At 44.7% G+C, this 18,415-nt stretch overlaps 1 protein-coding gene across 1 annotated transcript in view; it reads right to left on the minus strand.

Moving 5' to 3' along the window:
* Positions 1-13,912, minus strand: part of IL17REL (interleukin 17 receptor E like) — a 129,274-nt gene extending 115,362 nt beyond the window's left edge. Inside the window, exon 1 of the mRNA XM_030216484.1 lies at positions 13,808-13,912. Within this exon, the coding sequence (XP_030072344.1) occupies positions 13,808-13,909 (102 nt within the window). The 5' untranslated portion in view covers positions 13,910-13,912. The remainder of the gene's footprint in view (positions 1-13,807) is intronic.
* Between the last annotated feature and the right edge of the window lie 4,503 nt (positions 13,913-18,415).

The following is an 18,415-nucleotide window of genomic DNA, read 5'->3' on the forward strand; positions in this document are numbered from 1 at the left end:
AGACCATTCTTCTAGCTTCCATAGGTCCTTTTTCATGTTTTCCACTCCCTCCGGGGTGTCCACTCTGTTACAGATCTTAGTATCATCCGCAAACATTACCTTCTAACCCTTCGGCAATGTCACTCACAAATATATTGAACAGAATCAGCCCCAGCACCGATCCTTGAGGCACTCCACTACTCACCTTTCCCTCCTCCGAGCGAATTCCATTCACCACCACCCTCTGGCATCTGTCACTCTGTAACATATACTCTGTAACATGTGTTTCCGTCCGCTGTACCTCCCAACCCTGTCTCCATGAAGTTTATAATCTGAATTTGAGCTCTGCAGAGTTTCTTCTTAGTGCCACCGCAACCCAAGTGGCAGTTTGCAAAGGGTGGTAAAATTACCTTCTGCTGCCACATTCACTCAGATAACAAAGACAGAAATAAATGATATTTTGTGGCAATTCTATTCTGTTTCTCTAAAGGGCATGTATAACCATTTGAATATGGCATGTTGATCCTATATAGCCAGGCCTACCTCTTAATCAGAAACAATGATGGCATCGTCAAGGTTTGCACGCATATTTGCTGGGGCGGAGGGGTTCCCAAGCCACTGATGTTAATGTTTGTCATGTAATTAGCATTTTTTTTTCTGTTTATGCACATGCTAAAATTTCCCTTTGAATCTTATGGCGCCAAGAAGAATAAGTGATTCAGATATTTTAGATTTTCTGCTTTAAATTATTTTGACTTCAGAATCAAAGCACACCTGGACTGGTTTCCCTGCTTTTTTTCATTAGCTGATAATGACAATGACCTATGAAATTCAAAAGAGGAAGCAGCTGAGTGATAGGAAATTGCTTTACTACAGTGCCCTGAATAAGAGGCCAAAACTTCCTCCATGACCAGTGAGGCAAGAAAGAAGAGAAGGGCAGAACAAAGGCAAACAATTTACTAAAAATAAAAACAACTAGCAGTAATCAAGTTGTAGAAAGTCACTAAAACGTAAGGTAGCATGGAAGAGGGTGGGCATGACCACAGGCATTTTATGGTAACTGTAGATTCCAAAAAGCACCAAAATGAGCACCAACTTGTGTGAGAATTATGAAGAGAGTATGCCATGTGGAAGCTCATAAAACAATAAGAATGAGGGAGATAGATAACATAATGAAGATAAGGGATGATGGGGGGGAATTTTAGAAGGGGAAATGAATGAAAAGAGAGAAACAAAGTTCACAAAAAGACCCAGAGCACAAAAGCATGAAAAGTCACGGCAGATAAGGAGAAGGAAGTCCTGCCAGATTTATTTCCTGTTACATAGGTCATTGACTCCAGTAGATTTCTGGCTTCCCCTTGAATTCTTCAGAAGTACGGTTGTTCAGATCACCAAATACAAATAGCCAACTTCCAGACCTTAGCTGCTCACCTCAGTTTTGTAGCACCAACATGTGAGTGAACCAGCCCTGGATTAACAGGCAACAAGGGAAGGGGGGGGCACCACAGATTATTTTCCCCCTAACTATCATGCTCTTAACTCTTTCACTGCCGTCTGCCATACCCATTATCCAACATGGATTGCAGTGTTTTTTTTAATTGTTATAAATATATATGATATTTTGTTTTGTACAATAAAGATATTTCTCAGCACTTATTGAGACTTAGGGCCCTGTTTACAAAGCTGCGTTAGCGTTTTTAGCGTGTGCTAAAAATTATCACGCACTAACCGTGTAGATGCTCATTATGGGCATCTACACGGTTAGTGCGTGCTAATGCTTAGCATGTGCTAAAAACGCTAATGTGCCTCTAGCGCATCTTAGTAAACAGGGCACTTAGGGGTCTTTTACTAAAGCTTAGCTCAAGTTATCTGCAGCAGAGCCTATGTTATTCCTATGGGCCCTGCTGCAGATAACTTGAACTAAGCTTTAGTGAAAGACCCCTTTAATGACTTGTCAGTTAAGCAATGGAAGGGCCAAGGGGCACCATTGTTGGGCTGTGCTTAGAGCGTCAGATGGCCTTAATCCAGCCCTGGAGTGAACATTGAGTCCATGAGCCCGTCAGATATGTGCATTCATAGGCCCTGCAGTGACTCCACCCCCTTGTATAGGTTTTCTTTACATAAAGGAACATCACACATTAGCAGAAGTGGAGCCATAAAGGAACCTGTAGAGCCACAAAACTCTGGAATGCACTGCCTGAAAGGTTCCGCTTAACACAAGACTATCCCTACTTCAGGAAGCAGGTGAAAGCTTGGCTCTTCAACCAGGCTTTTAGTGGAACAAGTAACTAACTTGTTAGTCTCAATCACACACATAAGGAGTGACTCGGGCTGCACATACTGCAGCAGGACATGTTTATCCACTCCTGCCCTAGCTGAGATAATATTTAACCATCTCTCTGACCTCATGTGCAACTTTCTTTAATCAGTCACCTTACTTTCTAACTCTTCTTACTCTCTTAACTATCTATATGTTCCATCTTTGCTCTACCTTTCACTATCAATTAAAATGTTCTATTACGCATATTGTGTTGACATTGTAAGTAGTATACTTTGCCATACTTTGTATTGTTATTTGATTATTTTTACTGCTGTAATTACCTATTGCTCATGTTTGATCTATTCTTACTGTACACCGCCCTTAGTAAATTCCTTCAGAAAGGCGGTAAATAAATCATAATAAATAAATAAAATACTGGAACCACAAACCAGGGTTCATTCACGTGCTGGCTTTGCTCTTCCCCAGTTCCCAGAGCAGCACTTAAAGTCTGGCTGAGGGGGAGGACGGACACTGCATTAATGACCTTATGGCCAGAATAGCAGGGGGCAATTTGAAACAATCCAGGAGTATAAGACCTTTGAAGATAAAGGGATGAAACATTTTGACACTCACTAGGAGTGGCCTAGTGGTTAGAGCACCAGTCTTGCAATCCAGAGGTGGCCAGTTCAAATCCCAGTGCTGCTCCTTGTGCCCTTGGACAAGTCACTTAACCCTCTATTGCCTCAGGTATAAACTTAGATTGTGAGCACTCCAGAGCCAGGGAAATACCCAGTGTACCTGAATGTAACTCACCTTGAGCTACTACTGAAAAAGGTGTGAGCAAAATCTAAATAAATACTTAGAAGTTAACAAGGACCTGAGATTACAAACCATAAAATTATACTGCCTTGTCACCTTCTGGTTACCCATCCACCACTCCTTGTTTCTTCCTGTCACTCCTGTTAGTACAATTAAAAAAAGGTATCACCATACTTTCCTTTCTTATGTTTTGTTTGTTTTATTTGTATGTATTACCTAGAAATGGGTGAAAAGAGGGAGTGAAATAAGGTAGGGAGGTGCATTAGGGATATACTAACTTCCGCAAATCTCTGAAAACTCATCTCTTCCAAAAGGCCTACAAGGAAAACACATAGCCTACAAACTACTTCAACAAATCACACAATTACCACAGCTCACCTCTAACTTAACTAACACATAACATAATAGATGACGGCAGAAAAAAGACCTGCACGGTCCATCCAGTCTGCCCAACAAGACAACTCATGTGTGCTACTTTTTGTGTATACCCTACTTTGATTTGTACCTGTGCTCTTCAGGGCACAGACCGTATAAGTCTGCCCAGCACTCTCCCCACCTCCCAACCACCAACCCCTCCTCCCAACCACCGGCTCTGGCACAGACTGTATAAGTCTGCCCAGCACTATCCTCACCTCCCAACCACCAGCCCTGCCTCCCAACCACCGGCTCTGGCACAGACCATACAAGTCTGCCCAGCACTATCCCCGCCTCCCACCACCGGCTCTGGCACAGACCGTATAAGTCTGCCCAGCACTATCCCTGCCTCCCACCACCGGCTCTGGCACAGACCATATAAGTCTGCCCAGCACTGTTCCCACCTCCCACCACCGGCTCTGGCACAGACCGTATAAGTCTGCCCAGCACTATCCCTGCCTCCCAACCACCAGTCCCGCCTCCCACCACCGGCTCTGGCACAGACCGTATAAGTCTGCCCAGCACTATCCCCGCCTCCCAACTTCCAGCCCCGCCTCCCACTAACGGCGCTGCTATGCAATCTCGGTTAAGCTCCTGAGGATCCATTCCTTCTGAACAGGATTCCTTTATGTTTATCCCACACATGTTTGAATTCCGTTACCGTTTTCATCTCCACCACCTCCCGCGGGAGGGCATTCCAAGCATCCACCACTCTCTCCGTGAAGAAATACTTCCTGACATTTTCTTGAGTCTGCCCCCCTTCAATCTCATTTCATGTCCTCTTGTTCTACCGTCTTCGTATCTCCGGAAAAGGTTCGTTTGCGGATTAATACCTTTCAAATATTTGAACATCTGTATCATATCACCCCTGTTTCTCCTTTCCTCCAGGGTATACATGTTCAGGTCAGCAAGTCTCTCCTCATACGTCTTGTAACGCAAATCCCATACCATTCTCGTAGCTTTTCTTTGCACCGCTTCGATTCTTTTTACATCCTTAGCAAGATACGGCCTCCAAAACTGAACACAATACTCCAGATGGGGCCTCACCAACGACTTATACAGGGGCATCAACACTCTCTTTCTTCTGCTGGTCACACCTCTCTCTATACAGCCCAACAACCTTCTAGATACAGCCACCGCCTTGTCACACTGTTTCGTCGCCTTCAAATCCTCAGATACTATCACCCCAAGATCCCTCTCCCCGTCCGTACCTATCAGACTCTCGCCGCCTAACACATACGTCTCCTGTGGATTTCTATTCCCTAAGTGCATCACTTTGCATTTCTTGGCATTGAATTTTAATTGCCAACCCTTAGACCATTCTTCTAGCTTCCGTAGGCCCTTTTCATGTTTTCCACTCCCTCCAGGGTGTCCACTCTGTTACAGATCTTAGTATCATCCGCAAATAGGCAAACTTTACCTTCTAACCCTTCGGTAAGGTCACTCACAAATATATTGAACAGAATCGGCCCCAGCACCGATCCTTGAGGCACTCCACTACTCACCTTTCCCTCCTCCGAGCTAACTCCATTCACCACCCGCCTATCCTCCCCTACCCAATCTTTAAACAGCAAGAATGGTACTTGTCATCATGAAACAACTATGCTCATCTTCTCTTACCAACATTCTAACTATAAGAAATGTACCTGTTAACACGAAATGATTATGTCATAACCACACTCTGTAAGCCACTTTGAGCCTATAAATAGGTGGGAAAAGGTGGGATACAAATGCAATAAATAAATAAATATACACTGAATATATTTTCATTTTATTTATTTATTTGCAGTTCATTAATTGTTTGCTTCTTTAAAACAAAACAAAATGGAAAAAAATGAATCCCTCCCCTCCAAAAAGAAAGAATGCAAAATAGAAAAATCTCTGCCCCTCCTAACTTATCACTACCATCTCTATGCTTAAATTGTTTAAAAAAAAACCTAGACCTCTCTCACACACCTCTACCTGTCTCTACCCCCTCATCTTACCATAGTTTGCTGTAGAACTTTCCACCCTGCCATACAACAAAATAACACTGGATTTGGGTCAGGCAGTGCCATCTTGGCAAAGAGAAGCTGTAAAACAGGAGCAAAAGGAGATTGCTCCTGCACGAAGACTACTCATCAGGTAAGAGGCCGTATTTGGGGTAGGTGAGGGTCCTGAGGGAAGTCCAGGGTGAGGTAAAAGCAATTTAAGCAACAAAGTTGCAATGGCATGGGGTGAGAGAGGAGGAGAATAAAATGGTGATCACATGGCCATTTCGGTGGGGAGCGCTTACCCCCACCCATTGAGATGGCGGTAAGGGCTCCCCTGCTAACCTGTGGTAATCAGGAATCCAAGCATATTCTATAACAATGTGCATGACTTAATTGGCTTAACAAGCTAATCAGCGTCAGTAACAGCACTTAAGCATTAATGAGCACTAATTGGCAATAATTAGAATTTACGTGCAGAACTCACTAAGTGTATTCTGTAACACAGAGCACCTAAATTGTAATGTACGCCAGGGGCGTATCTGGAATCCGGCGGTAGGGGGGGCCAGAGCCAGAGAGGGGGGGCACATTTTTGCCTCCCTTCCCCCCCCCCACCCGCCGCCGCCGCCTCTCTCCACCCCCCTCCCCGCCGTCAACCCTCCCCCGCTGCTTACTTTTGCTGGCGGGGGGCCCCAACCCCCGCCAGCCGAGGTCCGACCCGCAGTCTTCATATTTCGTCTTCCTCAGTGGCCATGCTGCAAGGAAGTAACGCTGCAGTGCTGCTTCATTGAATCCAGTTCGGAGTCTGACGTCGCAGCACGTTGTACGCGCATACAAGGTGCTGCGACGTCAGACTCTGAACTGGATTCAGCGAATTAGCACTGCAGTGTTACTTCCTTGCAGCATGGCCACGGAGGAAGACGAAATATGAAGACTTCGGGTCGGACCTCGGCTGGCGGGGGTTGGGGCCCCACCCAGCAAAAGTAAGCAGCAGGGAAGGGTTGACGGCGGGGAGGGGGGCCAGGGCGAAATCTGCCAAAAAGGGGCGTGGTTATGGTCTTGGAAATGGGCATTTCATAGGCGTTCCAAAATTTACACGCACTGTTATAGAATATGCCCCTCTGTGCTGAAATCTACACGCCAGTATTTATGCCTCATTTTCCTTGGTGTAAATGGATGTACAACGTTCTAGGCATTGGAATATCAACTAAGCATATTCCATATACTGCGCCAAAATCTAGGTGCCACTTATAAAAAATACGCTTAGGCAGAAATTTGTTCCGCACGGATTTTTCAGGCGCCATATATATATAGGGCTAACTCCCGTGGTTGGCAGCGAACCTGGAAATTCAATGCTGGGCCATTTTAAGCCTATACTCATCGATTAACCGGTTAAGTTATAGGGGCCAAAGATAGACCTGCTATTTATGTGGGTCTGTCTGGCCGCTATACTTAGTCACTGGCTCAACATAGCCAGTGATCGGGCTAGCCGTTAACCCCTGGATTCTATATGGCGTGCCTAGAGATCCACACTGAAATCGATGTGCCTAACTTAACAAGCTTAACAAGCCAATGAACGCTGATAACAGCACTTAACAAGCAATGACGAGCACTAATTGCCACTGATTAGAACTTAGGCGCAAAAGTCGCTAAGTGTATTCTGTAATGATGTGCGCCGAACTTCTAATGCGTGCGTGTACGTCCAGATTGTCAGACTCAGAAACTGAACGAAGCCTTGCGCCAGAAGAACAGGACCTCAGCTGGCGGGGATTGGGGTCCCCCGCCAGCAAAAGGTAGGCGACGACGACGGCGGGTTGGTGGTGGCTTGGCAGTGGGAGGGGGGGTCGGAGGGTCATTGGCAGGGGGGTCAAGGGTCAAATCTACGGGGGCCCAGGCCCCCGTGGCCCGACATAGCTACGCCACTGCACAGCACATGGCAAAAACAGCCCCCACTACTAGTGCAGGGCTCTTCTTACCAGAGCTTGGTAAAAGGACCCCCAAAGGGGCCCTTTTACAAAGGCGCGGGAGGGCTAATGCCTGGGTAGCATGCGCCCAATTCGCACTACCGCTGGAGTAGTGCATGAGCCTGGCGGTAATTCCGATTTTGACATGTACCAAATCCCACAGCAGAAAATAATTTTCTATTTTCTACAACGGGGGCATTCCCGGCAGTAACCGGCAGCGCGCCCACGTAGGCGCATGCTGTATGGTTACCATGTCGGTAGCGCATGAGCCCTTACTGCTAGGTCAATGGGTGGTGGTAAGGGCTCAGGCCATATATAGGCACTTGCTAGCTTTAATATTAGTGCAGGCCCATTTCCTGGCCCATTAAAAAAAAATAGCCTTTTTCCCAGCCACAGTAAAAAATGGCCCAGCGCATGCCTAATAGACAAGCCCACACTACTGCAGATCACTTTTTACTGGGGCTTTGTAAAACGACCCCTAAATGAAGTAGGCTTGAAAGCAGCAAATTAAAACCTAATAATAGGACTACCATGAAATAGCATCAAAAATATATACATTTAACAGCACTGAATTTCAAATAACAGAGATATAATATGATGGTTATATTCTGAGTCCCATTTCAAATAGAACTTAGAGAACAGAACTGAGAGGCCCAGGCAGGGGCGTAGCCAGACACCCAATTTTGGATGGGCCTGGGCCCAAGATGGGTGGGCAGAAGAACTCCGCCTTGTCCCACAAGTGATTTGGTCTCTCCCTTTCTCACCTGCATGCCATGTGGTCTCTCAAACATCCCCCCTCCCCTGCATACCTTTTAAATAGCAGCTTTTCACCAGCAGCAAGCAGCAACTAATACACACTGCTCATGTTGGCCCCACAGCCTTCCCTCTGATGTAACTTCCTGTTTCTGCATAGGCAGGAAAACATCAGAGGGAAGGTTATGGGGCCAGTGCAAGCAGTATGTATCAGTCACTGCTCACTGCAGGCAAAGATCTGCTATTTAAAAGGTATGCAAGGAGGGACAGTTGTTGAGAGTTTTCGGCTGGTGGGACTTGGGGATCCATGCCAGCCACATCATAGGTGTGCTGATACTGGGTGGGCCTGAGCCCAAAGTGGATGGGCCTGGGCCCACCCGAGCCCACCCTTGGCTACGCCACTGGGCCCAGGTCAGGATGTGCTCAGTTCGAGTGGTATTTTAGAACAGGATCGACCGATGCAGAACCTTTCTAAAATACCTACGGGAGTGCACATGTGTTTGCCAGCTTGTGCAGCGGGATCAGCCATCTAACGAAGATCCATGTTGAAAAAAAATGAATGGCACAAACCCAGCACCTTCCACATTGAGGTGTTGTTCTCCTAGACCTATTGTAACACGTGTTTGATGTGAGTTTTGCCTGCAGAAAGTACCGCATAAACCTCAATCCCAATTACAATACCAGAAGCAAGACAACAATAGAGTTGCATAATACCCTATTTCGTTTTAATAAAGTTAACTTGAAAAGAGTTAAAGAAGGACAAATATGGAACCCTGTAAATGTTTTATATCATTGTTTAAAGCTGCTGATAATATATACATTAGAAGCCTGCGGGCTACTCATATTTATTCATGGAAAGTGCATTGAAAACTATTACAAAATTATTTTCTGGAAGGGATTTATTATTATTATTATTTAGATTCTTGATATATCACCTTTCTGTGGTACAATCAAAGTGGTTTTCATATTACATACAAGTACCTTCTCTGTCCCTAGCAGGCTCACAATGTACCTAATGCAATGGAGGGTTAAGTGGCTTGTTCAGGGTCACAAGCAGACACAGGGGAATCATACCCAGTTCCCTCAGTTCTCAGCCCACTGTATAAAAACAAAATGTATCACAGTCTAGTACCAGAGCTGTCATGTCCTTATTTTAACAGAAGCCATAGTAATAGCTGGCAAGGTTCACTATAAGAAAGTGCAATATTGGCAATTTTGGCATACAGCATATACCATGCCTATTGTTGTTGACTTCCCTCAGGGTCTGTAATTATGCAAATAGCTCGCATGGAGCCAAATCCGGGAGCAGGAATGCAGGAAATGACTTTGGATAGCATGCCAGCCTGCTCCTGTTTTCCCAAGTTGCATCCTTATTGCACGCGTCATACAGAAACTCTTCTCAGTTTGACTTTGAAATTTTTTTCACTTTCAGCATTCAAAATAAAAACATCACAGCCGATGTTCAAAATGATTTAACCGGCTGGAAAAGGCCTCCGACGGATTAAATCACTTGTTCACAGCTGTCCGGTCAGGTCTCCTGTTCTTAACCAGATATCTCTGCTGAAAATTACTGGTTAGCACTGAATTCAAAAGCGGCCAACTTGTGGGTGTTCCAGGGACGGTGTTGGGTTAGGTCAGTGGCGTACCAAGGGGGGGGCGGTGGGGGCGGTCCGCCCCAGGTGCACGCCGCTGGAGGGGTGCCGCAGCACGCGCCTGTCTGCTCCCAGTTCGCTACGCTCACTAAATTCTCTTGTTCGCTGCAGCAGCTCCCTCCTTCTGCCCCGGAACAGGTTACTTCCTGTTCCGGGGCAGAGGGAGGGAGCTGCAGTGAATGAGAGAATTTAGCGAGCGTAGCGAACTGGGAGCAGACAGGCGCGCGCTGCGGCACCCCCCCAGCGGCGTGCACCTGGGTGGGTGTCATTTCACGGGGGGGCACGCTGCACCCGGGGAGGGCGCATCGGCGATCCGCCCCGGGTGCCGTCGAGGCTAGGAACGTCACTGGGTTAAGTGCCGATATTCAGCCCCTCACCGCATAAGTAAACTGCTTAAATCGGGCCACATAATTAGCAGTCCTATCTCTAAGTGGTCTGGCTTTTATGCAGTTACCTTGGATTCTATATAGCGCGCCTAGAATCCACACCAAAATCCAAGCATGTTCTAAAACAACGCACGTAACTTAATTGGTTTAACAAGCCAATCAGCATTGATCAGCTCTTAACAAGCAATAACGAGCAATAATTGGCAATAATTAGAATTTATACGCACAAGTCGCTAAGCATATTCTGTAACACAGTGCACCTAACTTCTGATTCGCGCAGGCAAAAAGGGGTGCAGTTATGGAAGGGCAAATCGGCATTCTGAAATTTACATACATATAGAATATGGCCCAGTGCACCTAAATCAATGCACCGGGATTTATGCCACATTTCCGTTGATGTAAATGGCTACATGTAGTTTTAGGAGCTGGGATATCAACTAAGCATATTCTACGTACCGCACCTAAATCTAGGTGCCACTTATAGAATAAGCTTAGTCGGCACGTGGATATTTTAGGGGCCATATATAGAATCTCTCCCTTAAAGGCTGAATATCCAGATATCCAATGCCAAAGCCCGGACAGGGCCCCAGCTCTAAATATCTGGGAATAATGGCAGCGGCATGCAGCAAAACACTCACCGCCACTGGCTGAATATCAGGGTGATTTGGTACAGTTTTGTAACCAAAGCAAAAACAGTGATGCTCGGTGAGATGTGGTACTATCAGCTCTAGCCAATCATTTTGGTTTTTGATTTAAGCCTCTCCTTTAAAATACAGGTAAGACAGAGGTGTTTAAATTTTATTCAGCAGTAGCCATATTATCAGAAATTCACATGTGTGCAAGCCACATGAAGTTTTTATAGTGTTCCACGTGATCAAAAATCCACGTACTACAGGTCACGTGAATCTTATTAGCCTGCTACAGAAGGATTTATACCCATCAAGATCTGTGTGAATCTCTTCTGAAATTCTGACTTCCTGTTCTGTAAGCAGCTTTGTAATGCTTCAAAATCATCTGAACTAGCTAATTCAGTTACAATTGCTTTGCTAAAAATCTCAAGAGGATCAACTGCTAAGGTCATGTGGGTCCCATTTGGCTCACAGGTCTCATATTGGACACCTCTGATTTAAGAAGTCCTATCCAAGGCTCTATCTCCATCCCCAATATTTGCAAGAAGCATCTCATCAGAAACATACCTTTAATAGTTTGTTGGTAGCATTTTGAATGCGCCTTTAAAGTTAAGGCACATTAAGTGCTAACATGCCAATATTCCTATGGGTGCATTAGCATTTAACATGTGTGAACCATTAACATGCGTTAAAAACGCTAATGCGCCTTAGTAAACATACCCCTTAATGTCATAATTAGCACCTGATCACAGAAACTCCTTAATTTCAAAATTGCCTGTCACTTGACCAACAAAGCATTGTTCTCAGATATACCCCTTGGTTCACAGTTTACATTTTTAAGAGGTTTGATTTTCCAAACTTAAATTTTTCACTGGCTCTCTACTGCCTCCTTGTGGTAAAACTGGCAACATACTGGTCACAACGATGTAAAATCAAGCAACTAGAGTTGCAAATGATAATCGTAACTTTAAATTCTGAATTATTTTTATAACCTCTGTTCCCTGGGTCCCTGCTCTTTTCGCCATAAACATAAATTGGGAGAATTCTTTTGAAATAAAGGGCCTCCACGTATGAGATCTCTAGGGAGCAGCAGTTCAAGAGCAGGGTTTTACTCTCACAACCTCTCATTGTTTCCTAATGCACCTTTATCATTTGTGGTTTTGCTGGAAAGCCCATTAATAATGCCATGTATAAGATTTTGACCATTACTGAGATTGCCTTTCCAGTGCATTTGCAAATACTACACAACACTGCCGAGTACTGACATGACAATGCTTGGTGTCACTGGCTGATTGTTTTTAAAACTCTATTTCCCATTTAAAGTACTAAGCAGTTTTGGAAATAAAATAAGTATTGGAGTAAAGTGCATATTTTCATTTGATAGGGAAAACCTGTGTTTTAACTCAGGCAATCGAGTTGTAACAAATTGTACTTCCATTAATACAATGTATTCTAAGCCACACTGAGCCCGCAAATAGGTGGGAAAATGTGGGATACAAATGCAATAAAATAAATAAATAAAAATAAATGGTTGCCTTTAATGAAACTGAATAACTTTGAATCTATATTTCATCTTCCCCTCCCCAACCCAGCTGTTTTCTGTATGTTTTACAGATCCCCTCTGATTACTGCATGTCCTTAAGGCTGTATTCATGTTTTCATATAGAGCGAGCAACAGAGTAGTAGCCAAAAGTCACCAGGGACCCTCAACATTCTTCCATTGTGTTTCGACATTCAACACTATGACAGGATGCCAGTTGCCATCTCTACTATTCGTAGCTTTGGGTAATCAGTAAACTCTATTATTTATTTATTTATTTATTTGTATTTTGCTCACATATACAGTTCTGTATGCAATTTGGGATTTTTAAGTGCATGCAGAAGCCAGAATTCAAGGGAGAGGTGGGAAGGGGGTAGCACGTGATAGAAAACGTATATACTGTACAGAGAATAGCAATCCCAAAAATGCTCTCCTGGAATTTCTGGTGAGAAAGGCAGCAAATCAGCAGGCATGAAGGAAAAACGAAGCAGCCTTAGACATCTAGTGGGCCAAAATGCAGACTCTAAAGACGGAACGTTAGCACAAGTACAGGCTGGGTTTAATTTGAAATAGACTTAACAAAATGATTCTGTTGCTCTAAAATCTAAAATGTTCTAACGCAAATCTTCAGTTGCTCGGTTTTGCTCGTTCCCCCAGTGGACAAACCACAATAGTTCCCATTTTAATCATACTATCACTTTGTAATTGTTAACACCGCAGTTCTTAATCATCTTTCTGTAACCATGTAAGCCACATTGAGTCTACAAATAGGTGGGAAAATGTGGGATACAAATGCAACAAACAAATAAATAAATAAATAAATAAATAAGCACTGTAGAATTTGCAGCAATGTGATAGTGAGTGATGAAGCATCCCTTCATTTCTTTAGAGGATGGAAGCTCTGAATTGTTTGCTTCAGAAAGATAGCCTTACTCTTCTCCTCAGAATAAAGAAGCACAGAGTTTTCCTTTTAAAGCAGAAACAGCATTCAGAATCATACCCAGTTTCTAGCAAAATATTATTTTAGACTCTCAAAAAGAAAACTAAATGTCAATCCTGAAGCTTGCAGTATTGGTACTCTTGTGAGCTGGAATATCACCAGTGACCTGAGATAATACCGAAGCCAAAGATATTCACCGCTGGTTGATAAATATCTTAATAACAAATCTGATCACATAAGTTGTCCGTCACAAGTAACCGCAATCATCCTAGCAAGGAAAGGAAATCTTGTAACACTGCTTAGACTTCTACGCTGCATCATAGTTGGAATGTCTGTAAAAGTTGCAGTCCATGTAGATTTAATCTGGATTTTGAAATAAAAGTACAGAAACAGAGGCAGAAGGAATGCACTGCAATAGAAAGTGGTTCACAGGACAGCAGCACTGGACAGCAGCACTTAGTTAAGAGTGGTAGGTGCTACTGAAAACCAACTCTCCCTTACCTGAGAACATCTTAGCCCACATTCTTCAATTCTGGTGATTGGCTGGCAATCACAAAATCCCCAGATGAAAATCAACAAGAAATTGAGATCATTCACAGACATTGCCCAGTGGAGACCTGGTTTATGCTTAGGAAACATCATCTGTGCTGAGTTTGAATCTTTCTCCAATGCCAAATTTGTAACAATGCTAGCCCTTCCTCCTTTTACTATTGGCCATATGATAAAGAGCTGCATAGGTGGGGTAACTTCAGATCTGCTTGTGTACTGATTGGATATTGCAGGCTTGACTCATGCTTTTTACCCCATTATTTTTCTTGAACAGTAGCTCTGTCAAATTTGGCCACAACTCAAACAAGAATTTATCCCCTGAATTTCCTATATTTCCTAATCTACTCGTTGTGCAAGACTAGAAATGCTATTAGAAAGCTCCTGTTAAAATACTTAGAAGTTTCAATCCAGTGCTATAAATAATGGCAAAGAAATAGTTTTTTTTTTTTTTTTTTTAAAACATCAGTAATCTTACAAAAAATATGCAGGAAATGATAAAGAATTTAAGCTACCAAGGTTATCATGTAAGGGCTCTTTCTACACAGGAGTCTAGACTGAAGGGGCTGGCAGAATATGGGCATGCCAGTCATAGATAGACACTGCAGTACGCCATCCTATGATGTTGGCAAGGATAACTGAGCCACCCAGACAAGCTGAGTGAGGAACATACAAAGGGCCAGATTCTACATAAGGCACTGTAAGTAGCACATGTTAAATTGTGTGCAGCAGTGGCGTAGCTATGGGGGCCACGGGGGCCTGGGCCCCCCAAATTGGCTCTGGGGCCCCAGGTTTGGCTGGCGGGGGTCCCCAACTCCTGCCAGCTAAAGCGTTTGTCCCACGCTGGTCTCACATTGCCTGGCATCCTGTCCTGTTTTCAGTCCCTGTGCACGCTCGTTTTAATGAAACTGAGCATGCTCGCGCATGCTGTTTCATTAAAATGAGCGTGCACAGCGACTGAAAACAGAACAGGGCGCCAGGAAATATGAGACCAGCGCAGGACAAACGCTTTAACTGGCGTGGGTTGGGGATTGGGGACCCCTGCCAGCCAAGGTACCTTCGCAGCGGTGGCGGGGGGAGCACCGGTGGGGGGGGCGGAAGCAGCAGCAGGAGGGCGGTGGCAGGGAGACGATAGCGGCTGCGGGGGGCGGAAGTGACGGTGGGAGGGCGGAGGTGGAGAGGCGGGCTAAAATGTGCCCCCCCTCACCTTGGGCTCTGGCCCCTCCTCCCATTGAGGTCTGTCTACACCCCTGGTGTATGGCCAATTTATGTGTGCTACTTAATTGAGTAGCAAGCTAATTAGTAATGATAATTGGTCGATAACCAATTATCACTAATTAATCATAATTGGAATTTATATGTGCTTCTTTTAGGCATATCCTAAAAAGAGGCACACATAAATTCTAACACACGTAGCTGAAAACGAGGCACGGCCATGGAGGAATGTTGGCGTGTCAGGGACATCAATCAAATTTACACGCGTTGTTATAGAATTCAGGGGAGCACGCATACATTTAGTTTTCAGTGGCCACATCTAAATGTACACATGTTCCCCCATCGTATGCGCTATTCTATAAACCACATCTTACTGTAGATGTGGTTTATAGAATAGCGCTACGTGAGCTATTCCAACACGCTTACATTTTAAACGCCATTTACTGAATCTGGCCCATAAAGGGGAACTGTGATTAATAAAGGTTATATTAAAGTGAAGACACCAGGTGGAAGGATAGGATGAGTGGAGGCAGCAAGTCAAAAATGAAATTTATCAGAAAAATGTGAAAAGCCACAGGTAACAAGAAAGATGGGAAGAGACATGCAAAAGCAGAACGAAGGAAGCTGAAAGTTAAAAGATCATGTTATGCCCCTATTTGGAAGGTGCATTTGGCAGATCTCACACACAGGTTGCAGCGTCCTTTGATTCCAAGTCCAGAGCTTTATTTGTCATGCTTGCTCAGTTACAGAAAAACATCTAACAGTCAGCTACATCTGCCTGCTTTTTTTCATCTCCTTCCTCTTCCGACTCCTGATCTTCCCCAGTCATCCGATGAATCATCGTGGCCAGGATTTCATCTGAACACCACAAATCAGTGAGTGGGTACTGCAACTTACTCCTCACCGGCCTCCCACTTAGCCATCTATCCCCCCTTCAATCCGTTCAGAACTCTGCTGCACGCCTTATATTCCGCCAGAACCGATATACTCATATCACCCCTCTCCTCAGGTCACTTCACTGGCTTCCAATCAGATACCGCATTCAGTTCAAGCTTCTCCTTCTTACCTACAAATGCACTCAGTCTGCTGCACCTCACTACCACTCTACCCTCATCTCCCCTTACGTTCCCGCCCGAAACCTCAGTTCACGGGACAAATCCCTCCTCTCAGTACCCTTCTCCACCACCGCCAACCCAGGCTCCGCTCATTCTGCCTCGCCTCACCCTATGCTTGGAACAAACTTCCTGAGCCCTTACGCCAAGCCCCCTCCCTGCCCATCTTCAAGTCTTTGCTTAAAGCCCACCTCTTCAATGCTGCTTTCAGCACCTAACTCTTACCTTTCAGGTAATCTAGACTGCCCCAATTTGATTGCCCCTATCGGAATGACTGTTCACTTGTCCTTTAGATTGCAAGCTCTTTGAGCAGGGACTGTCCTTCTATGTTAAATTGTGCAGCGCTGCGTAACCCTAGTAGCGCTTTAGAAATGTTAAGTAGTAGTAAGTAGTAGTAGTAGAGTGGGTACCTACATTCATGTTTAAGACACCTTAGAAAGAGGTCATCTCCTCTCTTAGCAGTATGGACAGAATGAGATACTTGCTAAGGAGAAAATCACTTGGCTGTGGCTTGATCCCATAGGCTAGTGCTGGCTCAGGGAGAGTGAGGAGAGCTAGAGACTGTGAGGCCCTTTTACTAAGGCGTGCCGAATAGTGACCTGTGCTAGTGTAGGTGCGTGTTAGGGACACACGCAGGTCCATTTTTCAGTGCGTCTGCACCTTTTTTGTGGCTGAAAATGGACAAGCGGCAAAATTAAAATGAGCGCGCGCCCGTTTTTGGCCTGAGACCTTACCAGGATGTCAGACTCAGAAATTGAACAAAGCCTTGCGCCGGAAGAAGAGGACCTTGGCTGGCGGGGGTTGGGGTCCCCCGCCAACAAAGGTAGGCGACGGCGGCGGCAGGTTGGCGGCTGGAGGGGGGTCGAGAGGGTCGTCGGCAGGGGAGTCCAGGGCCAAATCTATGGGGGCCTAGGCCCCCGTGGCCCCACGTAGCTACGCCACTGGATCAGCCCATGACCCTCCCCTGGCCATGTCCCCTTTTTGGAGCTATATGTAATATTTACACAAGGATCCTGGTGTCTAAAAATGCATATGTAAATTTTAATTGATGCCAATTAGCACTGTTAATTGATTATTAGCACCCAATTATTGGCATTAATTGGCTTGTTTAATTAAATTATATGCTCAAATTTGGGTGCGTGCCCAGTTTGTGCACGCAATTCTTAGTGCCATATGTAGATTTCAGGGGGGCAGGGTCTGGATTCTCATTATGACCACTACCACCAACCTTGCCCATGATTGCCATTCCGATCCGAAACGCTTTTAAAAGACATCATCTGTAAATGATCATAATATGAAATGCAAATTATTCAAATTCAGATTATTGTTTACAAAAGTCTATGTCTCTGTGACATCATTAACAGTAAGCTGGTACCCTATTGGGTTTTTGTTTTCAAATAATTGTAGTTTTACAGTGCAAACATTTTTGAATGCGTGAAAATCACCGGGTGATCATGCTAAAAAGTCTGTAACTTCGCAGTGTTTAAAGATAGTCTCATTCCACTCGGCACATAAATGTAGATAGTAATAACAAATAAAGCTGTAAAATTTCACATTGAAATTCCAAGCAGTTACTGAGAAAGCAGCGAAAAAAACTCTGGGGGAGGGGTCCTTTTTTTTTTTTTTTGCTTCGCCCTACATAGAGCGTGCCATGAAATAAGACATTTTAGTCTATAACATCCTGCAAGCACTGTCAAGGCTCTCAATTCAGTACAATTATGCAGCCACAACAACAGCTGCAAAATTTGTCTTCTGATGTGGAATCTCAGTAAGCTGACTTTTCACCCTCCAACCACCATCTCTGCTCATTTTGGTTTCCACATAGTGCAACTGGCACAGACCCACCCTTCCACCAGCTACAACTTCCTCTGCCACCTACAGGTCCTGTTTATTAGGTCTCCAATTCAGTGTTCTTGCACCTCATTCTGGAAATACAGAGTTGCTGGCAGCTGCCCACAGCAAAAAGTAAAACCTATGTGGTGATAACTCAAAACGAGATGAGGAGGGGGTGTGAGGGGAGAAGGAGGAAGATAAACTGAAGATAAGGGAAGAGAATCCCAGGGAGAGGAGACACTCAATGGAAGGCAGAGAAGTGATAAAAGGCAAGAGAAGAGAGCAAACTGGAGCAGAGGATAGGCAGGATGAAAGAAACTGGAAGGCAGGAAGTAAAGTATAAAGGAAGAGAGAAGGGTTGGGGAGAAAGGAGGGCAGGAAGAGCAGGACAGACTGGAAAGCA

Source organism: Microcaecilia unicolor, chromosome 10 (assembly GCF_901765095.1).
Source record: "Microcaecilia unicolor chromosome 10, aMicUni1.1, whole genome shotgun sequence".
Taxonomy (NCBI): domain Eukaryota; kingdom Metazoa; phylum Chordata; class Amphibia; order Gymnophiona; family Siphonopidae; genus Microcaecilia; species Microcaecilia unicolor.